At 38.1% G+C, this 17,602-nt stretch overlaps 2 protein-coding genes across 2 annotated transcripts in view; one reads left to right on the top strand and one right to left on the bottom strand.

Annotated features, from left to right (window-relative positions):
• Nucleotides 1-8,416: 8,416 nt before the first annotated feature.
• LOC145398998 (transmembrane reductase CYB561D2) lies at nt 8,417-9,873 on the bottom strand. The gene is made up of 2 exons (XM_080271727.1): nt 9,756-9,873; nt 8,417-8,911 (listed from the first exon to the last, which is right to left on the bottom strand). The coding sequence occupies exons 1-2, from the start codon at nt 9,864-9,866 to the stop codon at nt 8,417-8,419; spliced, it is 606 nt and encodes a 201-aa protein (XP_080127853.1). The 5' UTR covers nt 9,867-9,873.
• Nucleotides 9,874-10,388: 515 nt separating this feature from the next.
• The window catches only part of LOC145398921 (ribosomal RNA-processing protein 7 homolog A), a 36,268-nt gene continuing 29,054 nt past the window's right edge, over nt 10,389-17,602 (top strand). The window contains exons 1-4 of the mRNA XM_080271653.1: nt 10,389-10,524; nt 12,389-12,528; nt 12,747-12,872; nt 15,085-15,208. Of these exons, the coding sequence (XP_080127779.1) occupies nt 10,488-10,524; nt 12,389-12,528; nt 12,747-12,872; nt 15,085-15,208 (427 nt within the window). The 5' untranslated portion in view covers nt 10,389-10,487. The remainder of the gene's footprint in view (nt 10,525-12,388; nt 12,529-12,746; nt 12,873-15,084; nt 15,209-17,602) is intronic.

Below are 17,602 nucleotides of genomic sequence, written 5' to 3'. Positions count from 1 at the left end.
ATTTTTCTGGTAGTGAACCCAGGGGGATGTAGCTGGTATTATTGTAATTTCCTTATGATTTTTTTTTTCTTAATTGCTTTTACAACATATACACTTCTGTATTGTTTCCCAGCCCAACATGATGGAAACTGATGGTATAATATTGACAGGTGTTTGTGAATACAGTACAGCTGTACTGTATACAATAATAGACAAGGTATTTCTCAAACAAATAAGGTGCTGTACTCTAACCTTCCAAAACATCAAGATCCTTTGCCATATCTTGCATTCTGGAGTGAACTGAAATGTTTGATAAGTTGCTATGCATGCCTTTTTATCAGATGCTTCCCTGTGTAATACAGTAGTCTTGTTACACAACCTCGTGATCCGATCTGGGTAAAGAAAATTTCAGCAAGGTGACAGCTAACCAATTTCATTGGGTTAGAACACAAACCCAGCACACTTGGGGTCATGTTAATCAGGAAACTAACACATTCAGAATAAGTTTCCAGAGTAGTTTATCCATCATCATCATCATCATCATCATCGGAACCTAGTTTATTATTATAAGAAATAGTTTTATTTCTACATTTTTTTCTCCGATATTCACCCAAGTTTGGCTGCGAAGTGTATAGTGCCATACAGCAAGGAAATTGCACCAACTGTATCTGAAAGCATCCATTAAATAACTGGAAAATATGTGGTACTTATATGAAATATAACCATTTTGAATTTATTCACTACTCAATGTTCTGTGGAATCCCTAAATTTCATGTTACATGATTACTTTATACTGTTTTTAAGGGAAAATGTTTATCATCAGTTTTTTACAAAATATGCTGGAAAAGCAAGGGTTTGTTGCTAAATTGTTGAAGCTGCTTGCATACCTCAAAATGCTGTCAGTAATTGTGGACAGTATAAGGTATGTTATGACAATCTCGTGAATTTATAGTTTAGAGCATATAGCATGTAGTCCCATTAAATGCACCTCAAGACAATTACGCCAAGGTTGTGTGGGGTAACTGCGACCATGATAGCAATGCATGTGACAGCAATAATAATTACTGTGAGCATATTTCACACACTAAAAACAACTAGCTAACGTGCTTTGTTCATTAACAGATAAAATCAAACAGTAGCCAATAAGATGGTACAGACTGCTGGATGGAAAAGGGTGATTATGTTCTACTGCATTATCCAGGCAGAAGCCATGGCATTAACTGCCATTACATGGGTTTGTTACACAATTTGATTGAACTAAAAATCATTGCATGGGATGTTCACTTTTTTTGTAAAATAGAATCACAGAAAGGGCAACCTGGGTTTCTGACTTTCAAGGAGCCTGCAGTCCAAGACATTGATGTCATAATATAAACCAGATTGTTTTGAAATTTGAGAAACCTGGGTTTGTGAAGGCAAGTTTCATATTTCAAGATTTTTGTCTGGCCAATGATCTCATTGAATGCAAAATTTTTTACTCTTTGGTGCTGTCAGTACATTTTCTTTGGATTTAACATTGATTTTGTGTATGTTATATAATGTTCAGATATTTCACAGTATTCTGTTCTTAGCACTCTATGATATTCTAATCACAGTGCTCCATTCTAAGCAGTGTTTAACCTTTCAACTGCAGTATGAGGATTTGAGGGGACCTCTGTGGTGTGCAAAGAATCATTGTCATCATCATCATCACCATCTGATCCTGTGTTGCCCTATGAGGAGTGTAGAAGTCCGGGGCTAGGCAAGTTGGTCCTGACATTTCAGATGAGAATGACCAGCCTCACTCATCCCAGAGTGGCATTACATGAGCAGTAAACCCCAACCATCCCTTGGATATAAACCTGCGCAGGCTCAATCCAGCTGGAGTGCCTTAATTATCCACTAAACCACCAGGCACCATAGTTTGGTTATATGGTTACCACCTAGCATAGTAAATGGTTTCGTGATGTACAGGAAGCCTTTAGGCTTGTCATTCAGCGTAGAGTCACCCGTAGACAGAAGTAAAACACCATTTTTTTAAGGTTTCTAGAGTTCTCTTTCTGTTCTTCTAGAGTGATGGGGAATTCAACTATATGTTCCTAAATTTTTAGGTCATTATGTGCTGTAGTTTAGGCACTACTGATATCTAAAGTTATGGTACCATGACACCAACCATGGCACTAATCCAAAAAAACTGACATTGTCATTTTATTGGAAACCAATTTTAGGAGTACGAGATGAAAGGCTGTTTAATTGTATGATAAGGTAAGTTTGATGCCTCCACATGACTTACAGATGAACAGCGGACCATAATTCACAATAAAACAAAATTCACAAACTATGATTTATGACTCAGCTGCCTTGATGTAAGTAGCATTTGAACACTGGGCATTCTGGAACGTAACTTGCAGTTCTCGGGTTAATGTTTCTTTGAAGATTTAAAAGCCATCTTCAAGCAGTGTTTATGCACAAAAATACATTAATTTTATATAGAACAGCATGATTGCCCCAAAGCAAGGGGCAATTGTGCCATCATGTTTCCATATGTATCAGTGAAACTGTTATTTTGTGCAGCAACACTGTTTTCACAGTATTATTTCATCATCCATTATATCGTATTGTTTATAAAGGCTCTAACATGCTGCATGCATTGGCCTTGGTCACCTAAGGGCAACAGTTCATGCTGCTCGACCTCTGGCAACCTTCCTCTTCAGTCCCATAGCCCTGAGGTCACACTGCGACACCATCCCAGGTCTTTTCGGCCTGCCCCTCACAACCCTGCTCCCAACCTTCATACCTCTTACCTTCTGCACCAATGTCATCCTCCATCCTCTCAATATGCCCAAACCATCTCAATCTACCCCTCTTCATCACAAAACCAATACATTCCAGTCCCATGATGTCTCTCAACTTTTGAATCGTAGCTCTAGTCCCCCCAGGCCTCAAATTCAGGGGTACACTACCCATCCATCTAATAATTGTCATTTTTGTAAACTGAAGCAAATTACACTTGTAGTTTCCATGACATTAACCACTAATGAAAAAGCAGCAAAAAAAAAAAGAAAAAAAAAAAACTGGGTGCATTTACCCAACTGGACATAGCTTTGTGAGTAAAGACAATATTTATACTGTAAACAAGCAGTTTTATACACAACTTTCGTGGACCGTCAGATAATGTGTTCTCTCCCTTGTGTGAATGTCAGATAGTATGACATTTTATACAGAATGCTAATGTGTTTAAGATTAGAGGGGAAAGTGATGTGTTAACTCATTTGGTAAAGTATAGGAAAGTCACTTAAACCGTACCATACCAGACTAGTGATATAGATCTATGTCCCCTTCAAAAATGCCAGTGACGTAGATCCACGTCCTGCAGCACTGAGAGGTCATTACAAGCAACCGAAGTAAAATAGAAGGTAATATTGTATCTCACTAACCTCAGACATTTCTCCGCTACGCTTACAACACTGATTTAGGAGCACAGGAGGTGAGTGAATCTTTACAGGCTCGCTGCCACTCTGCTCTGTCTATAACTTTGAATTTCAGAAGTTGAGCAGCACCAACTTGACTCGATTCAACCAACTTTCTGGCTTTGGTGATTACTTTTATTAGTGCCAGGGATCTTATATTGATGTATTAAGCCCATTTAGCTTGAAAAAAAAAAAAAAAAAAATCCAAACAGTTCACAAGCTCACAGCCACTCTGCTCTCTCAATAACTTCGAAGGTTTCAGAGCCATAGTGGCACCAACCTGACCCGATTCAGCCAATTATCTGGCTCTGGTGATTACTTTTATTAGTGTCAAGGACCTTATATTGATATATCACGCCCATTTAGCCTGAAGAAAAAAAATCCAAAATTGGCTGGCAAAGAGGGGTATCAGTTTTTCTTTTTGCCCAGCGTGGTGTGGGTTAAAGTGATTGCATGATTTTTTGTATTCCTTTATATACTTGCTCCCTTCAACTCTAGATACTAAATAAATAAATGACACTGATGACATCTGGCTGGTCTGAAATAAAATCAAAGGAATGTGGTGAAAGTAAAATTCTTTAAATTGAGGTACAGTATATTTGATCATGACCTATTACACAAAACTGATCCCAAGACTAAATATAAAAATTATCAGCATGATGGTTTTCCTTTAAAGATGTAAATAGCCTAAATATAATTTTATATGATGTCAGAAGTTTTTTTTCATTAGGGAAACTATTCTCCATTATCCAGCTAGCTTGTACTTACACAATACTCTGTGGTATCCAACAAGGCCTCTAACAAACTTCCCATACTAACACATGACCAGGTGGGAAGGCTGTAGACCACATTTGCAAGGCTTAAATTAACAGTTCTACATTCTGATCTAGCCAAATATCTACAGTAATTCCTAACTTAACAAGAAGATGTGTTACCCAAAACTATGATGTCAGTAAAAATTGCTTTAAATGGAGGTTTTGTTCCAGCAAGATATATTATCTTCTCAAATATTTAAAAATTATATTCTGGTCTATGAATAAATATGGAAATGTATTTGATGTGACTCAGTGTATGTGCTAAAGTTCATATGCAATTTAAAGAAAAAATACCATATACTGATATAAATACTTTTGTGAACTATTTCAACCCTAACCCTTCACTGTACTGTACATACTGATGGCTGAGTAATTAACAGTTTTGTATTGAGAAACATGTTAAGTGAAAGCTTGTTTAATGGGGAATTACTGTACTCGACAAATGCATAGTCATTTTAACTTATATAAAAATAAATAGAACAATACACTATTATAAATGATAGGAAAGGTTTCACATACTGTAAACATAACTTTCAAGTGTTTGCACTCATCTCTTGTCAGTGCTTATCATATCACAGTTACTGATTGTTACCTCAAGTCCTTGATAAACAGGCACAGCTTTGATAAGTGATAAAATACTCTTTTACCTTTTACTGTATAGTATTAGGAACTGAAAATGGATACATAAAATGCTTATGAAAAGTACATTTGCTTGTTTGTTCTTTTGTGTTCATATTGAACTCTGAGGATTAATATACAGTACTCTGAAGCATGTATAAATGAACAAACATCGAGGCATTTTTCCATTCGTTACAAACTGTTTAACTATGCTGGACTTGAGTGTTGTGTATTATAATGCATAGCTTCAACCAGCCTCTCTCCCAATACATATCAGTCAGTTAACATTACCACCTTGCTTCCTCTTTGGTACATTCCTGAAAAGGGATTGCCTAGAAAGAACACCTCTAAGCTACAGTCCTTACATATAATATACTTCTTTCACTGTCTTAGTATATTCTGGTCCTAATACTGCATGTGAAAAGGAACTAGCCTACCATTATTCTAAATGTAGGGATTATTCTCCTGAGCCTGACCTGGATAAATCACATAACCCTGCTACGGTGATGGGAGAACACTATCCCTCCCAGGAAAGCAGCTACTCGGGCGGGTCACGAACTCTCGACCTAACGATCTCGAGTCCAGTGCGTTACTGTTGAACTACACTGCTCCCCATATTCTAAATGTAATGGCCGCCTTTGAGCAAAACCCCAACTCAAAATTACCAGGTACCTAGACAGGTAGATATCCCTTAATGACATTTCCCTTTGATGATTCTTAATACAGTATTTTGCACCTTCTTCTGGTCAGAAGTGCCTCAGCTTTTGCTTTAAGCCTTTAACAATAACTCAAAGAGGCAAAAGTGTATCTTTCATCTGTTAGTTATGAACCTCAAGCCTTCGCTGTCCATCCATCATGGCTGCCATGAGCAAAACTCACATCTCACCTCTTGGTGTTGTTAACCAAAATACTGTACTTGTGCTCTCCATCTGCCTGTCTCACACTGTGCCAATTTTCATTGTTCTGCATGAGCCTGTCACTTACACTGCTAATTTTTATCATTCTGTATCTGCCTGTTTCTTAGTGCTATACATTACTCTGTTCACTACCCAATGCCTGGTTTCATTCATACATGCTGTACTGTACTGCATTGCAGGATAGGTATCTACAGTAAAATGAGAAAAGAAAAAATTGTGTGCACTGATGACAACCTCAGGAAATTACATGTGCTCTGATACTGTGAAATTATTCCCTAATAATGCTAAATATGATTCGTGCATTAAAATTGTGAACAGTAAAAAATTTTTAGCTGTAAAGTGGAAATGAGTGAAAAATATGTGCATAAAATAGGGACACTGCAGGGGGAAAATGTGAAAGCAGCTTAACCTGCTTTACTGTCACCATCACACTACCAGTACATGAAATGAATTGCCTGCGCTGTCATGTTTTGTATCCCTAGCAGGTCCAACCCTGGGATCATCAACAACATACCCCCACTGAGCCCATATTATAACATGTTAGCTAATGTGGTATTTGGTCCATTCAACTGTACTGTTATGCAAAAGCAAGGTATGCCCATATTATTAGTGATAAAATATTATTGCACTTGAGCCCCATACATGGTCAGTCATGACTGCACAAACATGGTGATTGTGCAGGCATATTCACTGTACATGGTGGTGACTGAAGGCATATGCAGATGACTGAAATGGTCTGCTATCTTCTCATCAATCATGATCCTTGTACAGTCATGCCTGACAGTGTATGTGAATGATCATGGTCTTGTAAAAGGGTCTTGTATGTACATTTTAATCTTATCTCACACCAATCCAGCATCCACACTCTACTATTTCTTTTATTCTTGGACTCAGTGGTCTCTAGAGAAAAAAATTGCTATACATACTGCCTCAGTGCTCACCTTTATGTGTGCCACATACAAGAGCTTAAGATTGCACAATCTCATTTCTAGTGTATGATCAAACCAATGACTGCACAATTACCACAACTGCACAGTCATGGACTGATTGTGTATAGGACTCTTATATGTCACTGTGATCTATATCTCGTTTGCCTGAATTACACACAGTATACAGTACTGGATACACTGTAATTAGAATTTTTTTATTGTTTGCATACTGTATAAGGATAGCTATTACACTTAATAACAATTCTGTGGCCTCCCCATATACAGCATAATCTATCTATCTATCTATTGCCAGATGCCTTAATCCCTTACAGGGTGGCCATAGACAAATCGCTTCCACATCGCCCTGTCCCCTGCCATTTCACTGCCCTGCTCCTAACTCACCCCCCCCCTCTCATATACTTCTCCACTTCATCCCCAGCCTCCCCCTCCCTCTTCCCCCCTCCACCTCACTCACATACACTCTCATCGTCAGTCTCTCACCCTCCATCCTCTCCACATGGCCAAACCACCTCAGTGTATTCCTCCTAATGCTTCCATTTGCTGCAATATTCAGAACTTGAGAAACTTAAGTTCTGCATTTGGTTTCACCACTAGGTCAAGTTGCTACATAAATCCATGGTGGTAGGTGACAGCCCCCATCATCCACTCATTTGATATTGTGCTGCCTACTTCTTGCTTCGCCTCTATCATTCTTTTTCTGTTTCTGCCCTCCTCTTTTCCTTTTTTCTTGAATCCCTCTTGTAACCTTTTATTACTCTTCTTTCATTTCAGGTGACCCAACACTGAGTGACACACCTGATGTTTTCCTGTAACCCAGGAAAATTTATAATGCTGGATGGTAACCATATACCCAAATAACAAGGTGATATGGAGCCTACTAAGGTGCCCTTGTTAAGCAGATGGAGATGCATATGTGGTGTCCATCTGGGAACCAAACCTCCACACCCCTCACTGTGGTGAGGTGCTGTCTGCTGCAATGGAACATGGGTTCACTGCATGTGACAGCCATGCAGAGGCAGCTGAAGAGTATGCTAAGCCAGACAGACTAGGGTTGCTCAACATCAACAGCTATTTGAATCCATTAGGAATTTTAAATTTTGGAGAGTATGTAGTGTTGTATATACAGTACAGATGCCGTATTTGATGATTTATAGTTATTTCACAGCTGGCTATTTATTTCTAACCCCTTAAAACAGATAATATCGTTCCTGAAGTGACTAAATGTGTGTCATAAGCCACAGTAAAATCAAAAGGCATGCTTAAGTGAAAGAGATTAAATGAAATGGTATGTAACCAGCCCAAGGACATATATCTCCACTTCAGTGACAACACCTAATCTGGGAAATTCTTATGCAGTTTGCCTTAGTGAACTGTATGAGGTTTAAACTCTTCGATCAAGTGATACACTTTTCCATTTAATTCTTTTTACCACTGGATGATATAACTCACCACTGCACAGAATAGCATTTTTTCTCTCTAACAGATCTACCCTGAGCTTAAAAAATAAAAATAAAAAATCTTTGGAGGTATCATATATAAAACAAAATAGGCTATTAGGTTCAATGATTCAAAACATTAGCTATTTCTGTTTCCCATGGCACACTACAAAACCAGTGCATATATGAGTATAATTACAATATTCACATTACAAAAATTCATGAATTTTTAATTACAATAGTCTTGCACCATTAAGATGTTACTAAGCCATACTTCTTAATAAATCTCCAACACACTATAAATATTAAGAGTAAATGCAATGACAGTGCAAAATAGAATAAAATTTCAGGTGCATTATTCTGAAACCAAACACTCCAAAAACTGAGTAGCATTGTTAACATTCCAAAAGTGTACGTAACTGTGCCAGATAAACCATGGCATGCCTTAAGTGTTTTCAAGGACATAAAGGTTTTTAAATATTTTGGATATTTAACAAAAGCCCCAGCACTCAGCTGGACCCAAAGAAGAACCGAGGCAGCAAGACCAAATGTTCCATGCCATGATGTGATGTGTGGTTTGTTGTTGTTTTCCTTGGTGATGTATATGGCAGCATAAGCGAGTGCATGAGCAACCCCAGCAGAAACCAGCACGGCCCAGTGTGCTGTCACTTTCGTACTGTGCAATCCACCAGCTGCCAGGCCATATTTTGAAAACATGAAGAGGGCTTCAGTCATTAGACCTGTGAACTGAATAATGAAGTATCTTAGTTCCAACTAGTCATGTATCCTTCAGTAAATCTTGCTGGTCACATAACAATGGTAAGGTTGTTACTAACTTTTTTTTTTAATACAAACATAGAGAGAGATCATACCTTGGTCACTGAAACTGATAATTATCCTTAACACTGACTGAATAACTGCCAGAAAGGACTAAGATTGCCAGTCAGTGACTGGGCAAGTTTCCCAATGGATAAAACAACAAAAAGTAAAAATTTGCTAGACTTAAATGTTTTTATAATTTCTTAGTTGAAGATAAAAGCCATTCTACATATCAGTTCATGAAAATCTGACTTAAGGAGGCCATTCAGTGTCCTGACACACAGGGGCACACCCAGGGGGGGAGCCCACTGGGATCAGGCCCCCCCCCTTAGCTCTCTGGGTCCTTTAAAAATTTATATATATTTATGTACGTGTCAAGTGGGGTTGGTGGAGGATTAGTGCCCCTCCCTGTAAAACAATTAACTCTAAGCCCTTGACCACCCCGTTTGGGATACATGGTGTCTGGCAATGAATGAATGAAAAAACAGCAATACATGAAAAATTAGCAAATACAAACGAAGAGTAACACAAGCCAGCAGCTCCCAGACTCTAAACCTGCATGTGACCTCCCCATAAATATCGGATTACCTGACCACCTCACTACGGCCCTCCCCCCCCCTTAGAAAATTCCTGGGTGCGCCCCTGCTGACACTAACCAGTACACATGTAGGTAATCTCTCTCTCTCTCTCTCTCTTTATGGGAATAGCTTACTAGGCAAATGAGAAACAAATATACACACACACACCATCCATTTCACTGATGAATACTTACCGCTATCGTCATAAGCAGAGGATGAAATGAAAACAGCGTTGAACCAGGGTTTGCCACGTATGCGACGGACAGCACGAAGAATAGCCCTCCTGTTCGAAGAATGTAACTCATCTTGATGGCAGTAACTTCAAATTTCTTGATCCAACTAAAGATTAAAATTACAAGCTTTGTCTGAAGGTGGATGCTTCTGCCACATGAACTCTGCTAGACAATGAAGTTGCTTCTGTTATGCCGAGATGAGACTTCACTACAGTCGTATGATCAGTACTTATCTGACAGTTTTTATTTTTTGTCCTGCCTCCGATGATTTGGCTCTGCCGTCATGTGAAAGTCTATAACTGCCCTTTACAATGGACGAATTTCTCTTTAATTAGTAGTTACTACGACGATTGGTAGCTCACGTAAAATAATTAAATGCCTCTTTGCTTCATTCATGATATTTAATCTGCATTCACAGTTAATTGAAATGTTTATTGTTGTGAATGATGCAGAGTGCGAGATAATATTTAGATACTTCTAAGTTGTGTATTTTGTAGGTAATTATGGAAATTACTTTCCGTACTACTATGAAATTCAATTAGTTATTTTCTTAATGTAATAGTGAATGCGATGATTGTAAACAAATCCATGCGGCAAAAGACTGCATCAGGAAGTGCCGATACCAAGGCAAGACTTTCGCCATTCAACTGAACTGAACTGAACTGCGGCAACCAAACGCAACGGAGAAGTGAAATGTCTTCCACACTTTCCGATGTGCAAGGATTTAAAGGTACGTACAAGTTTATATGGTGTATATAAAAGACCACCATTACACCTGTTCAAATCTGTATAGTACGGGGTAAAGTACTGTAGTAATGTTACCAGAGGCATGTCGACTAAACCTGCAGCAGGCTCAGCTCTCGCCAAACCACCGTAGGTCATTATTGGGGAAAAAGAAAACATTATGTAGTATCTGCACATTTTGAGTAAGGTTTCTCTTGAAGTTTGGTATGCACTGTGAATTAAGTTTTTTATATATTTGCCGTTGTGGTGTCAACTGGGTGTCGGGGCAACATGATGGTATACAGGTAAGCTGTATAAAGTCTTAGCCAACTTTTTGACAGAAATATCAATTCAGTTGGTATGTGAGAGTATTATCTTGGCAACGGCACTCTCTGATGTGTTCTTATTTCCTTATCAGTTCACTGAAGCATATGCCATTTTGATTGCATTTCTTTTTTCTATCTTCTGTTATTTTGTTGTTATTGTCTTTACTGCTTTCTTTTTAACCTTATTCATTTTTGTCTTCTAATTTGTTTCTTTAATAGTTTTGCCTCTTTTTCAACATATTATATAGGACATCCTTCTTCACTTCCAGATTTTTTTTCTGAAATAAATGTTAGTCAATTACTTCTGTTTCCCCTTCATGACATGGTTGTTGTAGTTCGACAGCTTTTATCTTGTCATTAATATTTTTCGGACATCTTAATAGATCCTCTTCATACTCGAAAATGCATGTCTTTACACCTTTACAAAGTTATTGAATCAGTTCAAAGGTAGATACTTTTTTTTTTTTTTTTTTTTTTTTTTTTTTAAAAGATGGTCCAATGGCTTCTTAAAGATTACCAATGTGGCTCTCACAATTAGGGTAGGTTCTGTTAGCTTTGGTTTGTATTGCTAATATGTTACGGTAAAGCTGGTATTGAAACTTTTTCAGATTTTCACAATTTTTCCGTTTATATACTTTCACAACTGAAGTTGGCTCAGATTGCCACTTTTTTTTTTTTTTCTTTTTTCTTATTAAGCTACTGTAATTGGACTAGTATGGAATTTTTATTAGTGGATTTTTTCATTGTGTAAATTGGAAAATAATTTACTTTTCTGTTCTTCACTTTTATTCTAAATTTTCCTTGATCCCCAAAGCACTCTCCACTTTGTTTAGTTTTAGAATGTAGGACAAAAGGAGTAGCTACTGAGTATACATTATATCCCTTTCAGTTTGTGTTCATGTTTCATTAGATAAATAAGCTTTTGTAAAACATCAGAAAAAAAATATATATTAATAAAAATGCAAAGTATGCTTCCGGAGGGGTGTATATTGATAATTCTGGAGCAAACCTTACAAAAAAACATTGTTTTCAACATCGTAATGAATTTCATTTCTCTGTCTAGGCCATCCATGATCCAGATACCATAATCCCATAAGGGGGTGGCTGTTTGTCTTTGAGTTTGTTGTTTATTAAGAGGGACACTAACCCTCCTTCAACCCACTTGTTGACACGTAGGGAACATGTATGGGTTGGTTATATGTTTACCACCCAGCGTTGTAAATGGTTTCTTGGCTTACAGGAAACTGTTAGGCTTGTCACTTAATGTATAGCCATCTGATAAGGAAAGAAGAGTAATAAAAAGTGACAGGAAAGTTGGGAGAAATAGGAAGAGGGGAGCAGACACAGAAAAAGAATAATAAAGGTGAAGGAAGAGGTGGGCAGACAACACCAAGTGAGCGGATGAAGGTTGCCACCACCTACCACTACGATATCCCAGTGCATTTTTTTATATTCCAGTATGTACTGAGTATAGTGTATAGTACAGGGTACTCTTGGAAGATTAAGCCTATGAAATGTTAGTGCAGCCAGTGTTTTTTGTTCCAGTGGTGGGTGTAAAATTCAACAGTGAGAGTAAAGGAGTACATCAGCTACTGTGGAAGCAACACACAGTGAGGACACAAAGTCAGAGCAAGCCAGCAGACCGCACACTTTTTGTCCTCAATGTTCCTCCTTACTGCACTGAGGTAAATATAACTTTTGTTTTAATCTGAGCATTTATATTTTCCCATTTACAGTGTATGCCTCTTCTTTTTCCTTTTTTTAACCATCTTCACTGAAAAAGTTGAAAAAAGAAAAGAAAAAAAGCTATATCTACTGTAGATGCCTTAATCCCATAAGATGTGGCCACAAACACATCACCTCTATGTCATAAGTTCTGATATTATGTTGCATTGCTTTTTAGGGATCATTTACAAGGATGTTCTCTCAGTATGGGAAGGTGAGGTCTGTGTACTTTCATAAAAGGCCAACATCCGGTCCACCACCTACTTCCAAGTATAAACTGTTGGCCCCAGTCACACGTGTCATAGTAAGTAAGCTTATTTTTTAACATGAACATCAGATCATCACAATAAATTTGCAAACCATATACAGTATATCTTTTAAAAGAATGATGAAGTTGATATTTGTACCTTATGTATTGTCATTGCAATATGGTGCTGTACTGTGTTTTTGTTAAGTTCATTAACAGTCGTCTTTTTATGTTTTATATACCTGTGTGAATGTATATATATATATATAGTAAAACCTCACTTTAACAGACTAATTGGGGCCAAAGCCATTCCGAAAAAAATGAAATTCTGATTAAAGCGACATGTGGACTTCCCCCTTGCTAACCCGGACTTTTTCCTTTATAGTATATCAGACAGTAGTCCAGATCACACCAACGGTTCTCAGAATGTTTTCTCTGCTATTGCAGTACTGTACTGTATTATACATTCACTACAGTAATCAAATGTTATAATATACAGTTTATAATAGTACTGTACAGTACACTGATAAACATCTTTTGTTTACATTAATGTGGTGAACATAGCTGAAGTCGTCAGGCAGTTCGGACTGCTTCTAGCTTTATTGGACTTTTTCCAATACACAGTACTGTATAAGAATTTAGTCTGGTACCTCCTCGATTCCGAAAAAAGCAAATTCCAGTCTATTGAAGTCTTATATCGAGGTTTTACTGTACAGATATATATATATATATATATATATATATATATATATAATCATCATCATCATCATCAGCTGTTTCGGTATCCACTGCAGGACCGGCCTATCCCGACCGAAGTCGGGACGATACAGCCAATGTATCTCTTCCAAGTGGCTTAGGCTGTCTGGTAGAGATTGTATGGAGGGTGAGAAGTGCTTGTAAGTGTAATTGTAGTGTTGGAGTGGCTTTGGATGTGTGTGTAGTCTGTGAACCAAGTGTAATTGGCCTGCGCAAGCCGACTGGGTGCAAGCATACTTTAGAGTAAGCATCATTGGTTCAACCACAGCACCCCTCATGTCCGCCAATGTAGTACATGGCCGGGTGAGCACTCCCAAAGTTTATTACCCAGGCGGGGCACGAACCCTGGCTCACCCGTGTACGAAACGCACACTCTACCACTGTACCACAGAGGCTCCATATATATATATATATATATGTATATGTATATATATACACACACAGTAAAACCTCAATATAACAGACTTCAATAGACCGGAATTCGCTTTTATCGGACTCGAGGAGCTACAGGACTAAATTCCTGTAAATCGGAAAAAGTCTGATAAAGCCAGAAGCAGTCCCCACTGCCTGACCACTTCAGCTATGTTCACCACAGTAAGGTAAATAAATGACATGTTTATCTGTGTACAGTACAGTATTATTATATATATTATACCACCTGATTAAAGTAATGAAGCTATAACACAGTACAATACCACAGTGGTACTCAAAACCGTTCATGCAATCCGGACTAATGTCTGATGTATCGGAAAAAGTCCGGATTAGCAGGGGGACGTTCGGATGTCGCTTTTATTGGAATTTCGCATTTTTCAGAATGGTTTGGACCCCAATTAGTCCGTTATAGTCAGGTCTTACTGTATATAGAGAGAGAGAGAGAGAGAGTAATCCCTCGATTTACTGGGTGTCCATTATCCAAACAATCCGTTATCCATACACTGTAACCTGGCTATTCAAAACCATTATCCATACATTTTTCCATTTTATCCAGACAAAATGCTTGCATCCAGGTGGAAATTATGGCCGTGCAAACATTTTTGCCAGGCTGGACTTTTTTTTTTTTTCATGTCACTGCAGGGTATGGCCCTGCAGCGGTGATTGCTTGTCTGTGGTAGTAGTAGTTGCTCCTTAGGCAGTCTGGCCGAACAGCCCCGGCTTGTCTGTGGTTGATGAGTCTGCTTGACCATGGTAATTGCTTGGCTGTGGTTTACAGGTCTGCTTGACCAGATAAAATAATGTAAAACACCTGGAATAAGTGTTGTTTGATGTACTTTGGTGGCCCTTTACAATGGCTTTCAAAGTTAGGGTATGTACAAAGTGGGGGGTCAGAGGAGAAGTCCATTATCCACACAGATCCACTGTCTGGACATGCCTTTAGCCTTATTACGTCGGATGATCGAGGGATTACCACATATATATATATATATATATATATATATATATATATATATATATGCTGTATAACTGTATATATGTATAATATACATGTGGTATATATTCTGTTTATGATTTTCAGGGATTCAAGGTGGCGTATGTTGTTTTCAATAATGCATCAGCCATTAAAAAAGCCATGAGTGCCCCAGCTGACACTGTACTGGAGGTGTCCACAAAAGAGAATAAAATCCTCACCGGAGTTAAGAGTGAGTCACTAGTAGCCCAGTAATTTAGATTATGTTATATATTTCTTTTAGATCTTACTATTAATCTGAAGTTAAAGTGAAAAAGGCATAGAAGGACAGCACTGTATACAGGCAGTCCTCGTAAAGTCAGAGATGATGTTTCAGAGTATCAACTTTTTCCTTACAACTGGTACCATAAATTGAAGGAAACCTGCAAGTCACCTCAATAGCTATAAGTAGCACTGGAGATATAATAGACTACTTTACTTTATTTTATGTGGACCTAATTGGGAATAAAAGGTTACTTAAACACCTAGAGTGCATCTCTCTGACAAGGGCAGCGTAGTTTCCAAACCACTTATCATACTGGGCAGGGTTTCCTCATAATTGATTAGAGTTTCACAAAAAATGTTTTCTGGATCCAGAATCTGTAATACAATCCAGATTGGTCCCAAAAGTTATTAGATTGTTCCCTGGGACATGGGCTATCTACCCACCAAATTTGGTCCATATCTCTTTTAGTTTTTGAGTAATCCTGCTAACAGACAGACAGACTAACAAACAACAAACAGGGATGAAAACATACTCTCTGTGTCAGAGAGAATAACATTACACTTTTACAGTCTGAATATGAGTGTCTTGGCATATTTTTTAACCACTTTTTTAGCCATGTTTCATATTTTAGTTTTTTGTAGGTAAGCATTTGGCATTTACACCTTTAAATAGTTTTCTAACCTCCAGTTTTGGAAATACTGTACCTCCTAATCTATAAAAACCTATCTGGCATTGCCCAACATAAAGAAAAAAAGGGGGAGGGGGATTTGAAGCAGGTAATGATGATTTTATTTGGTTCCTCTAGCATGAGATAACTCTCTAATTTGATAAAGTTGTTTGATGCTGTCCAGAATATAATTTTAAAAATGTGTTCAGATGGAATTGATTTGTGATCTTTTAATACTATTATTTATACAGCAAGGGCAGTCAGGCTCCTGTATATGGTACCTGCATTTCATTCAGAGCCCAAGAGGGTAATTTGATATTGACAGTCACTGTTACCTTCAGCATAGGTAGTTTTGAATGAATAATTTTTGGTACTGTCTTCATGCTCTGCTAATGTCCTGTACTGCTGTAGTCTTAGTTTCTAGTAAATAGAGATTTTGAATTCTAACAGTGTGATTGAGGGAATGAGTTTAGGCAAACTGATAGATTATTTTGAAATGCCACAGCCCAAGTTTATTTTCATGTTTAGCATGAAAAACAGTACCAGCTAACAACATAATAATAGTTAGCTAGTAGATCATAAAGGTTGTTAAACATAATGTGTGATACAGGTGTAAATTTTTGGAAAGGTAGTTTAAATGAAAAAATGGATTTTGTCTGGTTAGCTTTATAATAGATAGTAAAAATGATAGGTGGGGATGCTAACCATCTACTCACTCGATGTAGTGCTGCTTTGGTGTCTGCCCTTTCTCCCTTCCTTCTTTCCTTCCTCTTCTGTCTTTCTTTCCTTCATTCTTTCCTCTTCCTTCTGCCTATGGGTGACTTTACACTCCCTCCTCTGTCTTTCTTTCCATCACTCTTTGTGTTTCCTTCTGCCTGTGGGTGACTCTACACTGAGTGACATGCCAACTGGTTTCCTGTACACTAGGAAACTTTACGCTGGGTGGCAACCATATAACCAAATTATGGCGCCAGGTGGTTTAGTGGGTAATTAACGGCACTCCAGTCAGATAGCCTGTGTAGGTTTATATCCAAATTTTTTTTTTTTTTTTTTTTATGCAAGAAGTAACCAAAGGCTAAGAGACCACAAACTGTTCCGTCAAAAAAAAAAAAAAAATCGAAGATTCTTTCATTTCGAGATGCGTGGACACACTGTGAAAGACTGGCGATGATCATAGGAAGTAGGAAATACTGTACAGACAGAGGGAGACAATTTCAGAGTTGACCTGTGGCATAAATGAAGGTCTGGGAGTAACGGTTAACTCTTGCATTAGAGAGTTGGACAGAAAAGGATGAGAGTTTGCTAGACAGGTGCTAGGCGCCCATCATAGAGGTGGAGGGAAGCAAGCAGACAGTTCAGAGGAGCAGTGACCATTGAAGTACCGATAGAAAAGAGATAAAGATGCAACAGTGAAGCAAAGAGACAGAGGTTGAAGGGAGCCACTAAGAGGAAAGTTAATGAGACAAAAAGCCTTTGACTCCACCCTGTTGAGAAGAGCTGTATGTGGGGAGCCTCCCCACACATGAGAGTTACACAGGGGCTAATAAAACCTGTGTATAAGGTCAACAATTATGCAGGGGTAAAGAAGGAATGGAGTCGACTTAGCACACCTAATTTCTTGGAAGCAGATTTTAAGAGAGATGTAATATGATCTTTCTGAGACAAGTCCGAAGAGAATGAAGCCCCAAGCATGT

This window comes from Coenobita brevimanus, chromosome 47 (assembly GCF_032717465.1).
Source record: "Coenobita brevimanus isolate Jiangsu-jjx chromosome 47, ASM3271746v2, whole genome shotgun sequence".
Classification (NCBI taxonomy): domain Eukaryota; kingdom Metazoa; phylum Arthropoda; class Malacostraca; order Decapoda; family Coenobitidae; genus Coenobita; species Coenobita brevimanus.
Note: the sequence above shows the minus strand (reverse complement) of the source record. Positions and strands in the feature narration are given on the sequence as shown.

Bases quoted from the DNA above. Each gene is read 5' to 3' on its own strand.
- LOC145398998 (XM_080271727.1), bottom strand. From the start codon at position 9,866: ATGAGTTACATTCTTCGAACAGGAGGGCTATTCTTCGTGCTGTCCGTC. The intron at 8,912-9,755 runs GTAAGTATTCAT...TTCATTATTCAG, and splicing joins CTCTGCTTATGACGATAGCG to TTCACAGGTCTAATGACTGA.